The 19,111-nt window shown below is 50.5% G+C and overlaps 8 protein-coding genes across 8 annotated transcripts; 4 read left to right on the top strand and 4 right to left on the bottom strand.

Moving 5' to 3' along the window:
* Positions 1-909: 909 nt before the first annotated feature.
* Positions 910-2,935, top strand: COCCADRAFT_36527 (uncharacterized protein; the record flags this gene model as incomplete). The annotated part of the gene is made up of 3 exons (XM_007713836.1): positions 910-930; positions 997-1,828; positions 1,878-2,935. The coding sequence occupies 3 exons, from the start codon at positions 910-912 to the stop codon at positions 2,933-2,935; spliced, it is 1,911 nt and encodes a 636-aa protein (XP_007712026.1).
* A 318-nt stretch (positions 2,936-3,253) lies between these two features.
* Positions 3,254-4,336, top strand: COCCADRAFT_95434 (uncharacterized protein; the record flags this gene model as incomplete). The annotated part of the gene is made up of 2 exons (XM_007713835.1): positions 3,254-3,445; positions 3,503-4,336. The coding sequence occupies 2 exons, from the start codon at positions 3,254-3,256 to the stop codon at positions 4,334-4,336; spliced, it is 1,026 nt and encodes a 341-aa protein (XP_007712025.1).
* Positions 4,337-4,856: 520 nt separating this feature from the next.
* Positions 4,857-6,476, bottom strand: COCCADRAFT_36525 (carbohydrate-binding module family 50 protein; the record flags this gene model as incomplete). Its single annotated transcript, XM_007713834.1, has 4 exons — positions 4,857-5,282; positions 5,342-5,860; positions 5,926-6,204; positions 6,258-6,476. The coding sequence occupies 4 exons, from the start codon at positions 6,474-6,476 to the stop codon at positions 4,857-4,859; spliced, it is 1,443 nt and encodes a 480-aa protein (XP_007712024.1).
* A 295-nt stretch (positions 6,477-6,771) lies between these two features.
* Positions 6,772-7,059, bottom strand: COCCADRAFT_95369 (uncharacterized protein; the record flags this gene model as incomplete). Its single annotated transcript, XM_007713833.1, has 1 exon — positions 6,772-7,059. One exon carries the CDS (start codon positions 7,057-7,059, stop codon positions 6,772-6,774), a length of 288 nt encoding a protein of 95 aa, XP_007712023.1.
* Positions 7,060-7,958: 899 nt separating this feature from the next.
* COCCADRAFT_45815 (uncharacterized protein) lies at positions 7,959-8,729 on the bottom strand (the record flags this gene model as incomplete). Its single annotated transcript, XM_007713832.1, has 2 exons — positions 7,959-8,536; positions 8,597-8,729. Coding segments are annotated over 2 exons (711 nt in total), but the record flags the coding sequence as incomplete, so codon positions are not given.
* An 818-nt stretch (positions 8,730-9,547) lies between these two features.
* On the top strand, positions 9,548-10,267 carry COCCADRAFT_95371 (uncharacterized protein; the record flags this gene model as incomplete). The annotated part of the gene is made up of 2 exons (XM_007713831.1): positions 9,548-9,760; positions 9,839-10,267. The coding sequence occupies 2 exons, from the start codon at positions 9,548-9,550 to the stop codon at positions 10,265-10,267; spliced, it is 642 nt and encodes a 213-aa protein (XP_007712021.1).
* Positions 10,268-10,374: 107 nt separating this feature from the next.
* COCCADRAFT_36522 (uncharacterized protein) lies at positions 10,375-11,556 on the bottom strand (the record flags this gene model as incomplete). Its single annotated transcript, XM_007713830.1, has 5 exons — positions 10,375-10,579; positions 10,718-10,832; positions 10,894-10,964; positions 11,025-11,284; positions 11,350-11,556. The coding sequence occupies 5 exons, from the start codon at positions 11,554-11,556 to the stop codon at positions 10,375-10,377; spliced, it is 858 nt and encodes a 285-aa protein (XP_007712020.1).
* Positions 11,557-12,643: 1,087 nt separating this feature from the next.
* Positions 12,644-17,440, top strand: COCCADRAFT_95400 (glycoside hydrolase family 18 protein; the record flags this gene model as incomplete). Its single annotated transcript, XM_007713829.1, has 12 exons — positions 12,644-12,845; positions 12,893-13,389; positions 13,445-14,281; positions 14,355-14,375; positions 14,430-14,601; positions 14,730-14,822; positions 14,881-15,116; positions 15,179-15,268; positions 15,328-16,016; positions 16,071-16,317; positions 16,378-16,915; positions 16,977-17,440. The coding sequence occupies 12 exons, from the start codon at positions 12,644-12,646 to the stop codon at positions 17,438-17,440; spliced, it is 4,086 nt and encodes a 1,361-aa protein (XP_007712019.1).
* Positions 17,441-19,111: the final 1,671 nt, after the last annotated feature.

Here is a 19,111-nt window from a genome sequence, read left to right as displayed (position 1 = left end):
GGGTGTCGGGGGGTTATGAGGACGGTCGGGAGCCAGGGAGCACAGGAGCAAACAGGCGCAGGTTGGCCTTGTTGTGGCGCCGCTTCTCCGCATGATTCCATGGACAGTTGGGGAGGATGGACGGCACAGAGGCTCCGGGGCCGAGAGCGCATAGTGGGCTAGTGCTGTGGGCTGGCTGGGCGGGCCTTCGCGTGCAGAGTTTTTGGCCGTGATGTGATCTTACTCGGTGCCGGAGCCAGTGCTGACGGAGGCGAAGGGCGTGTGTGTGTGTGTGTGTGTGTGTGTGTCGATGTGTTGGAGCGAGTCTGTGGACGTGTCGAGTTGCAGCACAGGCACAGACAGGCACAGGGGCGACGGTGCGTCGAGGGGTGCAGGCACAGGTAGCGCATCTACATGGGTGTGGTGGTACCTGTTGTACGTACCTTTTGTAGACTACGCAGGCCTACTAACCTACTCGATACAAAGATAACACACACACACACACATATACATGGCAGCTTGGGGCGCACGGCGGATGGGCGACATGGGTTCGGTGCCAACGGCGGCGGCCTGGCCAGTCTGCTGGGATGCGGGGAGAGGGCAGGATTGGGCCATGGCCGGCATGGGCATTGCTTCCTCAACCTTCATTTTGGGGGGCCTCGTTGCTTGTATAGGGGCCGCCCTTGGTGTTTCTTTTTTCTTTTTGTTTTTTTGTTACCAGGCCAGGCCACACACAAGCACTCGCTCAACGTATCTGCATATGCATAGTCGATTGCCCCTGCGTCGTTTGTCCTGGGCGAGCAGCAGCCCGCGCAGCGTCATCGCTCAGTGCAGGCGTGCCCCGCCACCCACACGCACACACACACATACCCATACGCACTCATGTCGCCGTCCCTCGTCGCCCGCACATTACACGGCCACTGATTGAGCATGTTCAAGAAGAAACCCAATGCAAGTGTCGCCCTGCACTCCTTGTACACACACACATACATACACACACATATTGACAACGCCCAGATCAAGCCCCTCGCCCCGCTCAAGTCGAGCGACCGGCGCAGGACAGCGGACCAGATCATCGCAGACTTTGCCATAGACACGCCCACTGACGATGCCGCCGCTCTCACCGCCCTGCGACGCTCTATACTGCCCGACAATGCCCAGTCTGCCCGCTTCACCACCACGGCCGGCCCAGACCTTAGCACCGTCACGGGCACTCTCTATGTCGGCGCCCACGATGACGGCGACCAACGCGTCCTCTGGCTCAAGCTGCGCGACCGCCTCTACCCCACCGTCTACACGCTCTGGCACAACCCCGCCATCGTTCCTCTGCTGCACACCCCGCTCTTCGTCGTCGACAAGCTCAAGCAGGGCGCCGACTTGATGACGCCCGGCCTCCAGCGCGGCCCTCCCTTCCCCAAGAATGCTACCAAAGGCGCTATTGTTGCCATTGCCAGCCTCGAGGCTCCATCCGTGCCCATGGCCGTGGGCGAGTGCATCGTCGATGTCAGTGCTCTAGGAAGCACTCAAGGTACAAAGGGCCATGCCGTATCCACGATCCATTGGGCAGGTGACGAGTTGTGGTCCTGGAGTGCAGCAGGCAAGCCGGGCCGCGACCCCCCAGACACCATTGACGGCTGGGACAGCGACACATCCCCCGACGCATCCCTCGCGGACCGCACTGCCGCCATCCATCTTGACGGCGACGATGATCAAGACGGCGGCGTCCCACTCGGGACCACCCCCGCCGACCCTTCTCCGCCCGAAACCCTCGACGCTGTCCAGGGCGAAGACGCACCCTCGAACCCTGATTTCATCGACACGCTCGAGGACAAGGAGCTGACGACCAAAGGTACCTTTGCTGCATTCACGCCCCACACCCAACAGCTAACCATGTCCAGAAATCGACGATGCCTTCAAAAACGCCTTTCTGTTCGGAGTGCGCTACCACATGGACCACAACAAACAACACCCGACCTACGGACTTGAATTCCCTCTGTCTCAGTCGCATGTCATGTCGCAACTCGTCCAGCCCTTTCTCCCCACTTACACTCCTGCGCGAACCGCTTCTTTGCAGATCAAAAAGACAAGCTGGAAGAATCTGCGAAAGTTCCTCAAGTACCTCGACAAGCAGCTTATCATCAAGTCCAAGGATCGTGACGGAAACGAGGTTGTTGTTCTCGATATTGATTTCAAAGACCGCCAGTTGGAGTCGTTTGTCCCATACAGATTACCCAAGAAGGACGGCCCGACTGCCACGAGTACAAGCGATAAGGCTGCCCCACCACTATCCGCCGACCCGTCACTCGGCCAGAAACTAAAGCTTGTTTCAGTACTCCGACCCAAGGAGAAATTAGCCCCTATCCTGGCTGCTTCTAAAGCGGACCCCCGAGGTCTTTACACGCCGGCCGAGCTCAAGCAGATCCTATTGGCATATGTCGAGGCTGAGAACCTCATTGATCAAAAGAACAAGCGTCTTGTTCGCATAAATCCCCAGCTAGCAGATGCACTCCTGGGCTCGTCGGCAGCCGACAACGCAGCGCTCTCATCAGGGGCCATGCCTAGAGACGCTCTGGCAGAACGCATGCTTGCGGCCGCCTCTCCCTTCCACGCAATTCTTCGCAACGATGCCAGCATTGCAGACACGAAGCCCAAAGCGGGCGCTCCACCCAAGATTCAAATCATCCTCGAGACACGTAGTGGCAACAAAACAGTCACAAAGGTTCATGGCCTGGAACCTTACTATATCCCCCCTCAGCCTCTAGCCGACGAACTGAGAAAAACGTGTGCAGGCAGCACGAGCATCGACAAGCTGCAAGGTTCCAGTCCAAAAGCTCCCATCATGGAGGTTATGGTCCAAGGCCCGCAAAAGGATGCCATCATCAAGGCGTTGGAGAAGCGAGGTGTTAACAAGAATTGGGTCGACGTGGTAGACAAGACCAAGGGCAAGAAAAAGTAATACTTCCAAAAACGAGCATTAGTAAACGAGCTCCGGCATTAATCCTGCCCCACACGTGGCCGAGCGATCGGACTTTTTTGGTGGATTGCGTTATAATTAATCATTGATTTCCCTTGGACGTTGATGCGAGAGCATGGATGGTCGGGACTTTACTAAACTCCGAGCCGAGGCTTGTGATTAGAAACGTGACAATTCGATTAGGGTGGATGTGCTGCACTCCATCCGACCAACGTCCCTGCACTCGAATCGAAATCCGTGTTTTCTTTGCTGTCATCTTTGTTTCTTGGGTTTTCGTCGGTCAAACCTGGCATGGTAACCATGGTGCAAACGACTGGCGTTGTCGTTGCAGGTGCGTCCATGGCAGCCCTCGTGGCGCAACCGGCATGGAGAGACGGCCTGCTGGTCGCGCTGGCTCGCTGGACAGGCTATAATGCGCCTGGTGGTTTGTGGAGGATAGCTGCGATTCTTCTTGCCGCGGCCAACTTGAAGAACCTGCCCTTTGTCTGGCATGTATGACTACTTTTACTCGATACGAGATGCGAGCCAGCAAACTGATCAGGTACCTAGATACGTGTCTTTCGCGCCATGCTTTACCACATTTACGTCCAGCCTACGCCCATTCCTCCTCATGCCCTGTTTCAACCCATGATCTCCTCGACTCGGACCACCCTCGTCGAAACAGATTACAACTTGCACAAGTCCAACAGTACCTACTTCAGCGACATGGACGTTTCACGTACCCACCTCTTCACCGCGTTGATGCGTAACGCCATCCGAAAACAGAGCCGCCGGTCTGGCGCCAAAGTGGCTGGAGCTATGGGAGCCACAGAGGGTACACCAGGCAGGCATATCATCGCGCTAGGCGGGATAAGTTGTCTATTCAAGAGGGAGATTCCGCCTTATCAAAAGTTTGAAATGTGGACCAGACTACTCTGCTGGGATAGGAAGTGGTTCTACCTCGTCACTCATCTCGTCAAGCCCGGCGTAGCCCAGCCAGAGAGCTGGACACTGCAGCCTTGGAAAAAGTCAAAGAGCCGTTCTGCAAACGTTGATCCGGAAAAGTTGAAAGGCGCAGTTTACGCGACTGCACTTGCCAAGTACGTCATTAAGCGTGGCAGGATCACAGTCCCGCCAGAGCAGGCCCTCGTTGACTCCGAAATGGTCCCATTGAAACCAGAGGGATGGGAATACCACGGTCCCGTGCCCGAGCAAAACGAGCAAAACGAAACTAGCTTACCCAGGGTCGTCCAGCCAGACGAATGGAACTGGGACATCATCGAGTCGGAGCGACTACGCGGGCTGGAAATTGCAAGCAAATTTGCCGCCATGGACGGCCTGCATGATTTCTTCGATGGCGGTAAAGAAGGCGTACTGGGCGAGTATGCAGATCTGCTCTTTTGAGTCAAACAGTCAAGACATTGTGGTGGAGCAATCACTAGATAGGATAGAAATGAGGTTCAAAGAGTAATTAAGACGGACAGATAATGTGCAGGCGCTCTGGGGAGTTTGATACCCTAAGTACACTTAGACATGCACATACTCTTTGTGTATACATAGAAAACAAATGTATTTTTTTTCTTCCCTCAGCATTATCGTCCAATTACTACTATTATTCCTATTCGTAAACAGGAAAAAGCTCTTCTAAACCTAGGGGGGGGGTTTTTTTTGAAAAGGAAGGGGTGTTGCAGTCATATCCCATCGTCAAATACCTCAAGCAGATTGCAACAAAAGCGGGTTATACTATTTGAGATGTCAGTTAAATTTAAAAAAAAAGATATATGCACCTGTTTACTCTCTAAAATCGATTTACAGACGCAATCATGAAGATTATTCATATAAACATTATCTAATCACGTGCATGAAACAAACATTTCTGTTCCGCGCGCGCGCGCGCACAAACCAACGAAAATCTCTATCTTTATCAAACACCGACACAGAAATAAGTGTTTGCCCACATTGTCCTGCAGTCGCTTCCAACACCCGGGTTCCACTTTACAAAGTCAGCCAGGCTGATTTTGTTGTAGCTGGTAAGCTGACTGCACACGACGCCCTCGGCGGCATAGTGAAACTTTTTGCAATTCAAAGTCATGCCAGGTTGTGTGGGCTGCGGTGTCTGAATGCCGTTGGCCGCGCTCGTGGTAGTAGTAGTAGGAGGTGTCGGCGACGACGATGCACCTCGTCCGATGACGCCAACGCACACATTGACATTGGCCCACATGCCGGAGCAATCGTCGTTGACGGTGGGGTTCCATTTGACGAAATCTTCGCGGGTGATTTTCTGGTAGCTGATCACTTGGCTGCATACTACACCCTGGTTGATGAAGTGGAACTTGTTGCAGTTTGCGACCTAGTAGTGGGTCAAATCAGTACATGTCTTGCATGAGGTTTTGTACATGGAACTCTTACCATGCCTGGTTGCGTCGGCTGAGGCGTTTGAATTCCATTTCCTGCGGTGGTGATGGTGCTGGGCTTAGGGGTAGTCGTTGTGGCGCCAATGACGCGGACGCATACGTTGACTAGTTTCTGCAGGCCTGTGCAATCGGCGTTGACCGAGGGATTCCATCGGTAGAGATCCTCCATTGAAATCTTCTGGTAGCTGAGGACCTGGCTACAGACCGTGTTGGGGCCAATGTAATGGAAGGCGGCACAATTGGAAACCATGCCTGGTTGGGTGGGTAGAGGGGTCTCTACGCCGTTGTTACCCTTGGTGGCGGTGGGAGTAGGCGTAGGTGTAGTACTAGGCGTTGGCGTGGAGCCGCCGATGACACCGACGCAGACATTTACCAACTTCTGCAGTCCGGTACAATCCGCGTTGACCGATGGATTCCACCTGAAGAGGTCTGCAACCGAGATCTTCTGGTAGCTAAGCACTTGGCTACAAACAGTGTTCTGGTCGATGTAGTGGAATTTGTTGCAGTTTGAAACCTGACAGATTCGTAGGTACAAAATTAGTGTATGTCTTACATGAATCTCGTACATGTATATCTTACCATGCCAGGCTGGGTGGGCTGAGGAGTTTCCACTCCATTTCCGGCGCTGGTGGTCGTGGTCGTTGATGGTGGCGTTGACCTGCTTGCAGAGCTTGTGACCACAGGCACCGGCGAGGTCGTGAATGTCGAGGGCGTGGGCACAGCTGACGACCGTACAGATGAAGTAGAGCTCGAAGCCGGAGCCGGAGCCGGATCAGAGGCTGCCGGCTCATCGGCGGTCTCAATGCAGTACGACTTTCCGACAACCAGGTTGCCACAGTCCGCGTTTACAGAAGGGTTCTATATGTCTTGTCAGCGCGGTCGTAAGTACAGAGAAGCTGCGGAGTTTCTACCCATCGATGAAACTCCTCAAGGCTGATCAAGTTGGCCTCAAGCATATCCGCACAGGACCCGCCAGACTCATAGTCGAGCCACCAACTGCAGTACTTGGTGGTGTCATCCGCATAAGGCAACGCTGGAGTCAGTCCATCACGAGGCAAGATGCGGGCTGCTGACACGGCTCCCTGGAAGAAGCCGCCGATCAAGAAAAGGCAGGCACTTGAAGACAACATGGCTGCGAGTGCAGGAGTGGGCAGAGGAAAACGAATGAATGCCTGGAGATTGTTCTTCAGCATACACTCATCTTCTTATATGCAACCGAAGCATGTCTTGCTAAAGGCATAAGCTGGATGAATGTGTGCCGCCGAGGTTGAGTCCAAGTCTGGCAGCCTTGAACTAGTGTGTATAATCACTACACAGAAGTAAACTAATCTCTTGCCTTACACACTATATGGATCGTTCGACCGGATCTGGATTTGTCTGTCAGCAGGGTTATGGAGGACCTATGCAGGTACCATTCTCAGACCATTACTCTTTGCGCCTCGCTTGAGCTCTCGCCAACCGAGTAACTATTGCTTGTGATAGAAATATTGAAGCACATCTCGAGTCAGCATCGTACATGCGAGTTTGATGGTGCCGTGCCGTGAAGATGTTCATACAGGGATCCTTTGCGGTTGTTACAGGCGACGCCGTTGCGGCTCCATTGGGAACACTTAATCTGTTGGCATCATAGTAACATCGTGTCGCACGTATAATTCTATCTCCTAGCCCCCTAGCATACCAGTCATAATCTTGGTCTAGGCTGAGTCTATGCATAATAAAATGAACCACTGTTGGAGGTGAAGTTTCTGTACTGCAGGATTGAGGCACAGTTCGATAGTGTGGTGAAAGACCCTGGGAAAGCTTTGACCCCGGGGCCTTGCATTTTGCCGGTAGTAAGTAGAGCTAGCAGTCGAGACTACTTACTGCCTATCGCCATCTAGGACGGAAATGAACACGAATTACAGGGAGATCTAAACGCAGGCATCTCTTTGCAAACTAAAATCCTGCATGGACTCAGCGTGCTTTCGCGCGACAACCCTGCCTGTTTCGCTCGTAGCCGGCACTAGGCAGTACCCGTGTGAAGGGCCGTGCTGTGAACCTCGGGATGTAAGTATATACACACTAACATTAAATGAGCTGTACGATAGCAGACATCCAGATCAAGCTTAGTCTATTCGCCCCTCATTTTAGGCTGCAAGATGGTTCCCTCGACTGCACGGACTTCAGTCTTTTCGACATTCATCGTCTAAGCTTTTTAAACTGATGCCAAGCAAGTCCGCTTTCTTAACGCCAAGGAATACAAGGTCATCTGGCGGGACTTGTCCAATAATAAGGGAGAATCTAGGCAGTGCAGTTAGGAGTGTAGAGGGCGAGGAACGTAAAAGTTTGCAATGCGAGTGTTTTGCTTAGTATTGTACCGTGGGGAAAAGATCGTAATTGCAGTTTCCGCTTTTACGAAGAAGGCCATGAGGGCTATCTGTAGGAAGACGGAGTCTGATTTCATTGATGCATGCTCTTTGGTACATGTTATAGCCAGGATATAAGCACTCAGTCATTCTAAATCTTTACAAGCAATCGTCGAACATCATATTATAAGTATATCTACACTAATCGAGAACACCCACCGATACAGCGTGAGCCTAAAAGCCCATTCCAAAGAGAGCCCTGTTCTTTATGGCGCCATTGCTCGCCGTAGCGGCCTGGACACTCGCGCTCTTAGTAGCAGTGGTTGTGACACTCGCGCTCTTAGCGGTAGTGGTAGCTGGTGTAGCGTTCTCCAATGCCTCAAAAACGTTGACAACGCCCTTGCCTCCACACATGTCCGCCTTATTGCCAGTACAAGGAATGTTGCAGTCAGTCTGATTCTTTGTCCACTCGCCGTTTACATAGTTGCCGCACAAACACTGATTGCCTTCCTGCACACCTACGAAGTTAAAGGCGCGGCGGTAGCAGCTTTGCTTGCACTTAGGAATAGTCAGGGATGCATCCCCGTTTGCATTCGTATTCAGCTGGAGGAGTGGGTGGGTCGGATTCTGAGCGTAGCATCCCAAGGCTTTCCAGGCGGTAGGGGAAGGCGCGAGAGAAGAAGAAGTTGTGCTCGTAGTGGTGGTGGAGGTCACCTCGGAGGAAGTTGTCGTTGGTTTCAAGGCGTCCAGTTTTCTTTTAGTGATGAGGCAATAGGATTGCCGACGCCAGACCTTGCAATCAGGGCCGACTGAAGGGTTCCATTCATAGAACTCTGCTGGAGTGACTAAGTAGTAAGGTACAGGATCAGTACTAGTGAGTTATTAGCTATCTGAAGGGAGCTTACTGTTGTAGATCTCGAGCACGTATTCGCAAGTCTTGCCTTCGCCGTTATTGTACCATTCCACACAGTCCTTGACCGTATCGGGGTCCCATTGAAGGAGTGGACTGCGTGTGGAGACGGCTCGCTGAGCAAGCGCTGTAAACAGCAATGCCAAAGAAGTCCTCATGATGCAAGCTTGCTAAAGGATAAAGTTCAAGGAAGATGTCTTTGGGGTTAAGAAATATGTCAGAGAGAAGTCTACGGCACTCTCTGTGAAGTTAGAAAGAAGGGGATAACCCCGGGTTCTTGCCCATAAAACAATTTGTTTACTCGTCCCGAGTCCCTTGGGCTACTGATGCTAAGTTCTAGACCACGGGACAGCCGAGCGTTGGAAGGTGACATGGAGCGTCCTTCGGCTTGGCCATCTACCTATGTACAGTAAGACTCATAGCTACAGGGTTTCTGACAGATGCAAGTTCTTTGTTCGGATTTATCGACCAATTTGGAAGGTGTCGCTAAGTATCTCGAGGTGGCTTTTCTGCTTTGCTCATCTCGGTTGAAGGAAGCGCGCGCTACTGTGGAGACGCCCTTGTGCACGTGCAAAAGTCGCCCCATGTTGTAGCCACCCCGGCCTCGGCCCGTTTGCGTTCACGCGAGAAGTGTGGGTTAACAGTATCCTGGCCCCTGCTCACCCGCACTTGCATTTGTACTTGTATCCGTCTTGGTACAGAAACAGGTGATTTAAAATTGAGCCTAAACGTTCGAAAATTCTGTCAGCCAAACTGTCGCCACGCCGTATCTGATTTGTATTTTTCCGTAGTGTAAGGCTAAACGCGGAGCGCTTAGCATCAAACACATCCCTCGGTGTGACGGCCTTCTTTACCTGTTTCTTACAGCATATCGGCCCCTTTGCTGCCTACTCCCCTGACTACTAGCTGTAGTGCTAGCATACTTGGTCGCCATTCTACATACACCATGACCACTTTTCGTCCGTTTCCGCGGCTTCCTTTGGAGCTCCGAGAGCAAATCTGGAAGGACACTGTCGAACCACGCACTGTCGATGTCCGTCGTTTTCAAGCGTGGCCTCAACACTATGGCCGGCTGGTATCGTCTACGCCTATACCAGCCATACTACAGTCCTGCCGGGAAGCCCGAAACCTTGGACTTTACAAGAAAGTCTTCTTTGAGGTTGCTGCAGTAACAAGACCCAATAACAACATTCCGCCCGAGATCGGCATCGAGAGATTCTTCACGCCTGACGAGCAGGGGGAAGAAGCAGAATCTTCCAAAACTGAACAGCGTTATGTTTGGATGGATCTCGACATTGATATAATGGATATCGGGACTTCTAAGTTCGACCATTACAAGCATATCGCACCGGCAGTGAAGCGTCTCAAATTTGAGCGGGAGAACACCGATGAATACTTCTACTTTCATGAAGTATTAGAAATGATGCAGTTTATCAATGTCGAAGAGATCCACATAGTTTGCGCAGATGGTTTCTGGAACTGGGGTGGGGCTCTACATGAGCATAACTTCCCCTGCGCCGACGAAAAGCTGCTGTTCATTGACGCATTGGATGGTCGAGTGGCGCGTGGCATGGAAATGGAAAAAATATATAGAGAGATGCTGATGGCCGTGCGGATAGCAAATACTGGCGAGGCATATAACACTGACGACGAGTTTTCAAGCTGAATCAATGCTACCGATGAAAAACTGTTGCTTACTCCAAAACTATCTGATGATACCGTGACCCAAACCTGAGTCCTGAAGATCTTCGTCGAAATCCAACGATGGCTCAACTATCGACCGCAGGCAAGCTGTTGACTTTGGATCTGCTTGAAAGAGTTGATCACCTGCTTGTGATCTCTAGCATGAGAATCGCCGCTGTTATCGCCATACCACTCATTTAAGAAGTCTGTTATCTCAGTTCCCGCATTCTTATTACCTGCCTCGCGAGCTTCTCGTTCGGTCTCTGCCCAATCGACTGTTTCCCAATTCTTACTACTGTCAACCTAAATGTAATCTAGTGAGTAAAAAGAACTGAGTCATGCATGAATACAGCCCACATTCACGTACCGGATTGCGGCCTAGAGATTAGCATAGGCTATTAGCTACCATCTTTGATAGACATTGGTATCTTACGCACCTATAACTTCGATGTTGATGTCCATGTTGGGCAGCTTCTGGCGCGCCTTCTCGATGAGGAAAGGACCATGGTCACCTGTACGCGCCTTGATGACTAGGTCTCTTGTGGCATCTAGACATCCGTTGCACATCAGTATGTAATGTCGGTGCGCAATGATGCAGATGCGACGGACCAAAATTCTTGAACAACTTCTTCGTAGCATCATCCATGCCAGATGATCTCGCTCTGTACGTATCGTCTACACTATATATTGACATGTAAAGTTAGTGACTGCCTTACACCTTATTGAAAGGAATTACTTACACTTGACCAACTTTCACGATGCACGCATTCCATTCGAAAGTGTCCTTAACGGCTAACCACGCACCAAAGTTGTTGACCTTAGCGTTACCCGCAGCCTGACCAGGCGCTGGCGTGAGGTATTGGTTGTATGTTTTCAAAGCTGTCGCTTCTACATCAAGCTCGCCTCCTGACATTGAGGACCATCCTGTACGCAATCCCGTCTTACCTAGAGCGAATACGAACTGATCATAGGTCAAAGTCGAACCTCTCTTGCTTCCTGGCTAGTTTTTGGTGTACCGAATAAGTCAGTCTGATCAGGTTGTATATGCATGCAGATGCGACGTACCATCCTAACCCAATTTGCACATGTCTTTGTGTTCTTAGTGACTCCTTTGTCTTTGCACTGCCAACCGATTGTTTGATCATCGTAGTCGTTGAGGCTATCGATCAAGTAGGCTTGATACAACCACACGCGTTCGAGGCAGCCTTGATATCCGCCAGCCCATGCGGCCACGAAGAGGGAGAAAAGAGTGCAAAGAAGAGAGTTCTTCATTTTGTGGTGCTGTAGAGCAGTAGCGACTGGAGTAAAGATAATACTGAATGAATGATTGAAGATGGATGTCCCGGTGATGGAGGAAGACACTTAGGTATACACGCAGGTGGACAGCCTCGCTTGTCTAGAATCTAGATACATGAATTTTACCAGGATTCAAACAGTGCCATGCATCCTTGTCCAAGTCTTGCTGATCGAAAGCCTTGAACAAGCCCAATTTAGATAGCCCGATGACTTGCTCATCCTAACCACCATCCGCCATATCTGCCGAAGCGTTGACCGGATCTAGACCCGACCATCGAAACCCCGGAGTGTGTGGGATGTGTCAAGAATGGTTAGCATGCTTGAACATAAGCAGAAGGATTAAAATCATGTATTGAGGTTGTATCTGGGCTGCTTGATTAGCTGAATCTCCAACTAGGATGCACGCCACTGCCCACTCACCTTGTAGCTACCATATGCACGGAGCGGAACAGTGCTGCAGAAGGATTCTTGAAGAAGAGCCGATATAATACCGGGGTATCTTGCACAAATTTAATAATGTTTTCGTGCTTGGTCGTCCGTCGCGTCTTGGCCGGTCTTGCAGGACTACGCCGCACACTAGCTGAGCACACGGCCGAGGACGATGCCGCAGGGTCCAACTGCCCCTGCATCTACGGCTACGGTAGCGTGCCTTGGCAGCTATCGCCGGCACCCCTGCCCGAAACGGTCTAAGGTTCCTACACTCTACTCACAATCAATCGCAACCACACATGTTAACATCCCAGGGTATGAGTTCCGAGGCAGACTGTGGTTTACATCCCGTGCCTGGCTATTCAAAGGATCCCGCGGCTCAAATTAGATGCATGGCTCTAGGCCTTCAAAAGAATTCTTCCGTGCGCAACTATTGTCCCTGGAGAGCTAAATCCACATGGGTAGTATGCACTGTGTCGAGCTCTTCAGCGTACGATGCACGTGAGCATCAAGGTCCAGAGAAACTTATCTGCATTCAAAATCCGCGCTTTTCTGCATTCCTTGCAGTTGCGCTCTTCAGTGCAGGAGCACCTTTCACTCGTTCTCAACACTCTTTTTGCTTTCCTTTGCCACCATGAGGGCTTTCTTCCACTCTTTCGTTCTGGTCGCCCGGCTGAGTGTAGGTGTATTGGCCATCCCATCTGATGATCGTGTCGCCATTCGAGCTCAAGATGCTGGTGACGACCTCGATGAATGGCTGGCAGCAGCACAACGAGTATCAGCAGAGGCTCTTAAGGCTTGCCCTTCCTCCTGTAGCACGGCGAGCAACAAAAACTGTAGGTTCACTTCAAAACTCTGGTGATGTCGTGCTCACTTCACACAGTGACCTCGAGAGCCGAATGGTTCTTGTTTCCCGATGCCACGAAGCTAGCACTGTGCAACGAGACCATGCTACTCGATATGGTTGTCAAATCAGCCATCAATGACGATGCCGCACAGACAGTTGTTAGGGCTTGCTCAGCCGACTACGACTCCGGCCTCAAGGCTGCATTTGTAGCCGAGGAAGGGAAGGCGTCTCTTTGTACGACTGCCAACCGTGTTTTGGAACAGAACTCCATTTACCTACACCAACCCCAAGTAGGAGCTGACGAGTTCTCTGTGAACCATCTCCTTTCGGCTGGCCGCCAAATCGCCAATCACATCAAATTACAGGAGCCTTCCTGCACCAACAATGCAATGGAATTTGCATACTCTCAGTCGTCAAGCATTGGTCTCTTTGCTGGAGCTGAAGTCCATCAGCACGGCATCACTAAGATCGTTCTTGAGCACCTTCTTCAATACGCACAAGATAAAGCCATATCAAAGACCACCGTAGTACAGGTAGGTGCTGATGCACTGAGTCGCCGCCGTACTGTTACTGACATGGGCTGATTAGCTATGTGGATCCGATGGCCGTGGCGCAGATTATAGTTTGGGAATCGTTGCAACAAGTGCAAAGAATCTTGCCTTTGTTCAGGAAGCTGTTAGGACCTGGGCCAGCGGAGCTTGCGTACCAGCCACCGCGGGCGAGGAGTGGATGAATGTCAACCTCCGAGTCCCTGGCCCTGTCACTGGCACCTCGAACAGTACTAATACCACAACTGCAGCGAACAATACTATAGTTGCACGCATGGAATCTAGATCACGTCTTAGCATCAGGGCTGATTGCAGGACAACCACCGTTCAGTCTGGCGATGGCTGTTTCGCAGTCGCAGGTCGGTGTGGGATAAGCCAGGCCGATCTCCAAAAGTTCAACCGCCAGAATCTCTGCAACACACTTATAAAGGATGAAAAGGTCTGCTGTAGCACGGGAACTCTGCCAAGCACTTTGCCTGCCGGCAATTCAGATGGCACCTGCAAAACGATAGACGTGGTTAGTGGCGATAGCTGCGGCTCCCTTGCTTCAAAGTGCGGCATCAGCTCAGCAGACTTCATGAAGGCGAACACCAAAACTGATCTCTGCTCAAAATTAATTGAAGGTCAAAAGGTCTGCTGCTCTAATGGTAAATACCCAGATATAAAACCAAAGAAGGATGCAAATGGCAATTGCGCCGTGTACACGACAAAGAAGGACGACTATTGCTCCAAGATCGCCGTCTCCCGTGATATCACGGTGGCTGAGCTTGAGAGTTTCAACAAGAAGACATGGGGCTGGAACGGGTGCGACCGTCTCTTCCCAGACTTCAAAATGTGTATCAGCGAGGGCAGCCCTCCCATGCCTGCCAACGTTCCGGTATTTATTCATCCCTCCATTCTACTATTACATCGAGATGAGAGCACCATGACTGACAACCTCGCTTTTCTAGAACGCCGTGTGTGGACCAACGGTAAGAACCCATTCTCGTTTGCTGAATTTAGAGCACAAAGACTAACGAAACAAGATGAATGGCACAACCCAACCTCCTGCTGGAACAGACCTTGCTACCCTCAACCCCTGCCCACTCAACGTTTGCTGTAACATTTGGGGCCAGTGCGGTATGACTGACGACTTTTGCGTCATCTCCAAGTCCGAGACGGGTGCTCCCGGAACTTCTGCCCCTGGCAAGAACGGCTGTAAGTGCCCTCCATCTATGGTGGAGCATCTATGCCTCCGACGTTTGCAATACCTTTGCGTGGATATCCTTGGCAGAGATTCCCCTACTCGCCGTTATATCAAGTTTCAATAACTAATTGGGACGTAGGCATCAGCAACTGCGGCAGGGACATCATCAAGGGTTCAGCTCCGGCAAGCAAAATAAAGCTGGCATATTATGAGAGCTGGAATTTCAATCGCCGTGAGCCTTCTTATCTGAACGTTATATTCAGCACACACTAACTGAAGTGGTCCTCCAGCTTGCTTGACAATGCACGTCGACCAAATCGATACGTCCACCTATACCCATATACATTTCGCGTTTGCGAATGTCACCCGAGGCGACTACCGGGTTGAGATCACTGATCCCAAGGTTTTGGAACAATTCGAAATCTTCAAGGGAATGACAGGCGTGAAGAAGATCGTCTCACTCGGTGGCTGGGCCTTCAGTACTGAGCCAGGAACTTTCCAAATTCTCCGCGAAGCCGCAAAGCCTGTGAGTGAACACCATGTGCGAAATTCTTTTGAAGCACACTGACATTGTACCTCGACCGCTAGGCCAACCGTGAAAAGTTCAAGAGCAACCTTATTTCTTTCATGAACGAACATAATCTTGATGGTATTGACCTTGATTGGGAATATCCAGGCGTCAGTACTACCTGTGCTTAAGAACTGCTTGGTTAATGGGGCTAACATATGATATTTAGGCTCCCGACATCCCAGATATCCCTTCAGACGATCCCGTGAACGGCCTGAACTACTACAGGCTTCTCTCTAGCCTGAAGTCTTCTGTTGGCTCTTCCAAGTCGGTATCCTTCGCAGCACCAGCATCATACTGGTATCTAAAATCATTTCCTATCAAGAATATGGCCAAGGACCTAGACTACATCGTCTACATGACCTACGATCTTCATGGCCAATGGGACTATGGTAATAAGTGGACATCGCCTGGTTGCGACACAGGAAACTGTTTGAGGTCTCACGTAAACGAGACTGAAACTAAGGATGCTCTCTCGATGATTACTAAGGCAGGCGCAGCGTCGAACAAAGTAGTAGTAGGCGTTGCTAGCTATGGCCGATCGTTCAAGATGGCTCAGTCTGGGTGCGACTCTGAACAGTGTAGATTTACTGGATCGCCTCGACTATCGAACGCTGCCAAAGGACGCTGCACGGAAACCGCAGGCTATATCTCTAACGCAGAGATTAACGAGATTGTCCGGTCTGGCAACGTCAAGAAGAAGTGGACGAGTGAAGGGTCGAACATTATGGTCTATAACGACACTGAGTGGGTGGCATGGATGGATGATGACATGAAAGAGGAGCGTGCAAAATTTTACGACTCCTACAATTTTGCTGGCACAACTGATTGGGCTGTGGACCTGCAGGCTTTCAACGAGTATGTCATTTGATTCTCAAGCTGAGTGAGCCACTTCAGGCTAACATCACACAGTGGAAGCGGTGACGCCGACGACGACGACGAGAGCTACATTGATCGGAATTACTGGTCTGGATGCACGGCTAAGTACACTACCTTGGACCAGATTGACGACGCTAAGGACATCTTACCCGCCCATTGTCTTGAGCAGTATATGTTCGCTGTAGAGATCTCCAATTATGAAGACGCTCTAAATAAGTACAAAAAATTGATGGACAACGGCTATGACAAGAAGTTTGCGGTCTACGAAAAATACTCTCGGGTGAGACGTCCTCTTTAAAATATTTGTGGCTTTGACTAATCCAGCTTTTGCACTTGCTAGGACCAAGTACCGGAGCAAATCAACAACTTCATGGCCACTGACAAAGTCGACAAGTATTTCAACTGCAAAGAAACCCGCTACGCTGATTGCTGCTCGGACTGCACATACCCTACCTGCAGATTAACCTGCGTTGATGGCGATAAGAATTGTAAGAGCGGTCGTATGACTTTGGACATCGCCTGCCCGAAGATGGAGTTCGAGGACAAAGGTTTAGATGTTGGTGAAACTATCCCTAACGCCACATTTAGCTTCAAAGACGAGGAAGGCTTCTGGAATGATCTCGGAGAGACTTGGGGTATTGAGAAGTCGTGGGTCTCGTTTGGAAGAAGGCGCATGCGAATCAGCAATGGCTGTCAATATGCCGGGGCGGACGTTAACGGCTGCATAGACGACTCGCCTGACTGGTGGTATGACTACCCCCGACCGAGCGATAATATCGAGATCTACAATCCAAAGAAGGTGATTGGCGATTCCTATGACACAGCGAAGGAGACGCTGGATCGATTCAAAATAATGAGGATTGCAGGACTTTATGATGGTAAGACATCCTCCACATAAAGCTTGTGACAAACACACTGACTTTTCACGCGCACATTCAGAACAAATGCAAATGGCCGACTTAGTTGATGCCGCGTCTATCCCTGTATACTCGGCCGTCGAAGCTATCGAGGCAATGGAGAAGATTGTGGAGAAGGCAAACGAACTCAAGAAGAAAGAACGAGAGGAGATGATCCTTAACTTCATCATGGGTATTTTGTTCTTTATCCCCGTGGCTGGCAATGCCGCTGGTTCTGTGGGCTTGACAGCGGTCCGAAGTATGCTTCGTCTCATTGGCACGGTCGGTGAGGCGGGTTTGGTGGTTTATGATCTAGTGGAGAACCCCGAAAACGCGTTCCTAACCATCTTTAGCTACGTGGCAGGTGCTGGTGTTGGTCGGAGTGGTTTCAAGAACGCTGCCAACGCTAGGCGTGGCATGAGCTCCAAGGAGTATCAGAGCCTGGGTAATGTGAAGGTGAAGCTGGATATGTTGACAAGCATTCGAGGGAGCACGTGCAAGATTTGAGGTGCTGTGAGGAAGATTAGGAAAAGATGGACTTGACTATAATCAACTGACTGACGTGCTTAACAGTCGGCCATTCCAAGATTCCTTTGTAAACATCTCACTTATATATGTGTGTTGAAACTGTATAATACAATTGGTTCGGAAACATACTGTGTATGCAGCATAGGGATTTCAACATCCCGCCAGAAAAAGCCTCCAGTGAGGCATGTTACCTTCAAGATCGATATCACACATGGAGTGCTTGAAGAACGGGTAATCAGGAACGCACGCTAATGAAACATAACCTTCTTAATTGTCGAAAAGAATCAAGAACAGCATCTATCTGCTACATCTCCATGTCTAGTAGCCTTTCGGAGATTATTGCCAGCGGTAATGGTTACAGCAATCCGTGCTGCGCAAGATTAAGGTTAGCATCAGACGACGGAGGCGGTCTTGGAGGAGCGGCGCAGATTCTGAGAAGCCAGCTGATAGCGGCAGAAAGCCGGTGGGTGCTAGCGAAGCAGTCGAAGATAGAGATTGGGTGCATAGTACGGGACGCGTGGCAAGTAGAGAGCAAGGGAAATGCCGCCCATACAAACGTTCTCAGGGTTTTTATCCTTCGACCTCGCCGCTTTCCAACAGCCTTCGGCGTACTCTGCATCGGTTAAATCGCGTTTTGCTTTCAAAACGCCATTGGCTATACAATCCTGGTTGATAAGCATGTTATCGAAATCAGTGTCACTAGGATCGCTCGACGCCATTTGGAACGTCGGGTGGGGATAATATCGGATATTTTGGGCATGGCCCTAGGGATGGAAGCTCTTGGATGGCAAAAGCACGATGAAAAATGGACATGGCAAGCGAAATTCCCTGCCCGAGCATTCGACTAGCCTTTTCCATGGTAGCTTAAAGCTGCAATCACAGTATAAGGTAAGAATTGATTTTCTCATAAATCATGCATTGCAATTATTACTGCCAATCTCAGATGCTCATTCACTCAGTTGCTTACAAGATGCTTAGTCAAAATCCCATCCCAATCACACTTAGCCCGTAGTAAAACCGCTCCTAGTTACAAGTCGAGTCGTATACACGCACGCTGCAGATAGCGGCGCCTTATATTCCCTCTATGTATGTCTCGATAAGATAACTTACTCATCATTGAAATTGCTAGTTATCAAAGAACTCTTAGCTTAGACCTGTGCGTGCAATAAGACAGTACTTTTATGCCTACACGATCCAACTACATCACTGCGCAATCTACCTGCATCAGGGCCCAAGCCTGACATAAGCGGCTTTACTTTCCCACTGTGATGTCCCGTTGTCACATATCCTGCGTGGCGTCACTGATGCTCTGGCCTTGGCATGATGTCAATCGCATGATCGTCGCTCTGCGGTGATCATTATCTTCTGACGTGGTGGGCGGATGCAGAAATACTTGTGTAGAATCTAACCAACGAGCCTAATTTCTTGTTATGGCGATAATCACTGCTGCTGCTGGTGAGCTATCGCGGCTGAAGCCGCCCAGCGAGCCGGTGCCGAAGCGCCGATCGTGGAACGCCGTACGCGGCAGGGGCGGATTTTTGTGGAAAAATAAACACTAGCACGATAATCACAGATCACTGATTGTATTGTAACCTCGCCATTGGGCCATAGAAGACGCATTCTGGGGGTGGTCAGCTTTGAAGTTAAATT

Source organism: Bipolaris zeicola (assembly GCF_000523435.1).
Source record: "Bipolaris zeicola 26-R-13 unplaced genomic scaffold scaffold_68, whole genome shotgun sequence".
Lineage (NCBI taxonomy): Eukaryota > Fungi > Ascomycota > Dothideomycetes > Pleosporales > Pleosporaceae > Bipolaris > Bipolaris zeicola.
This window is presented reverse-complemented; position numbering and strand designations above follow the sequence as displayed.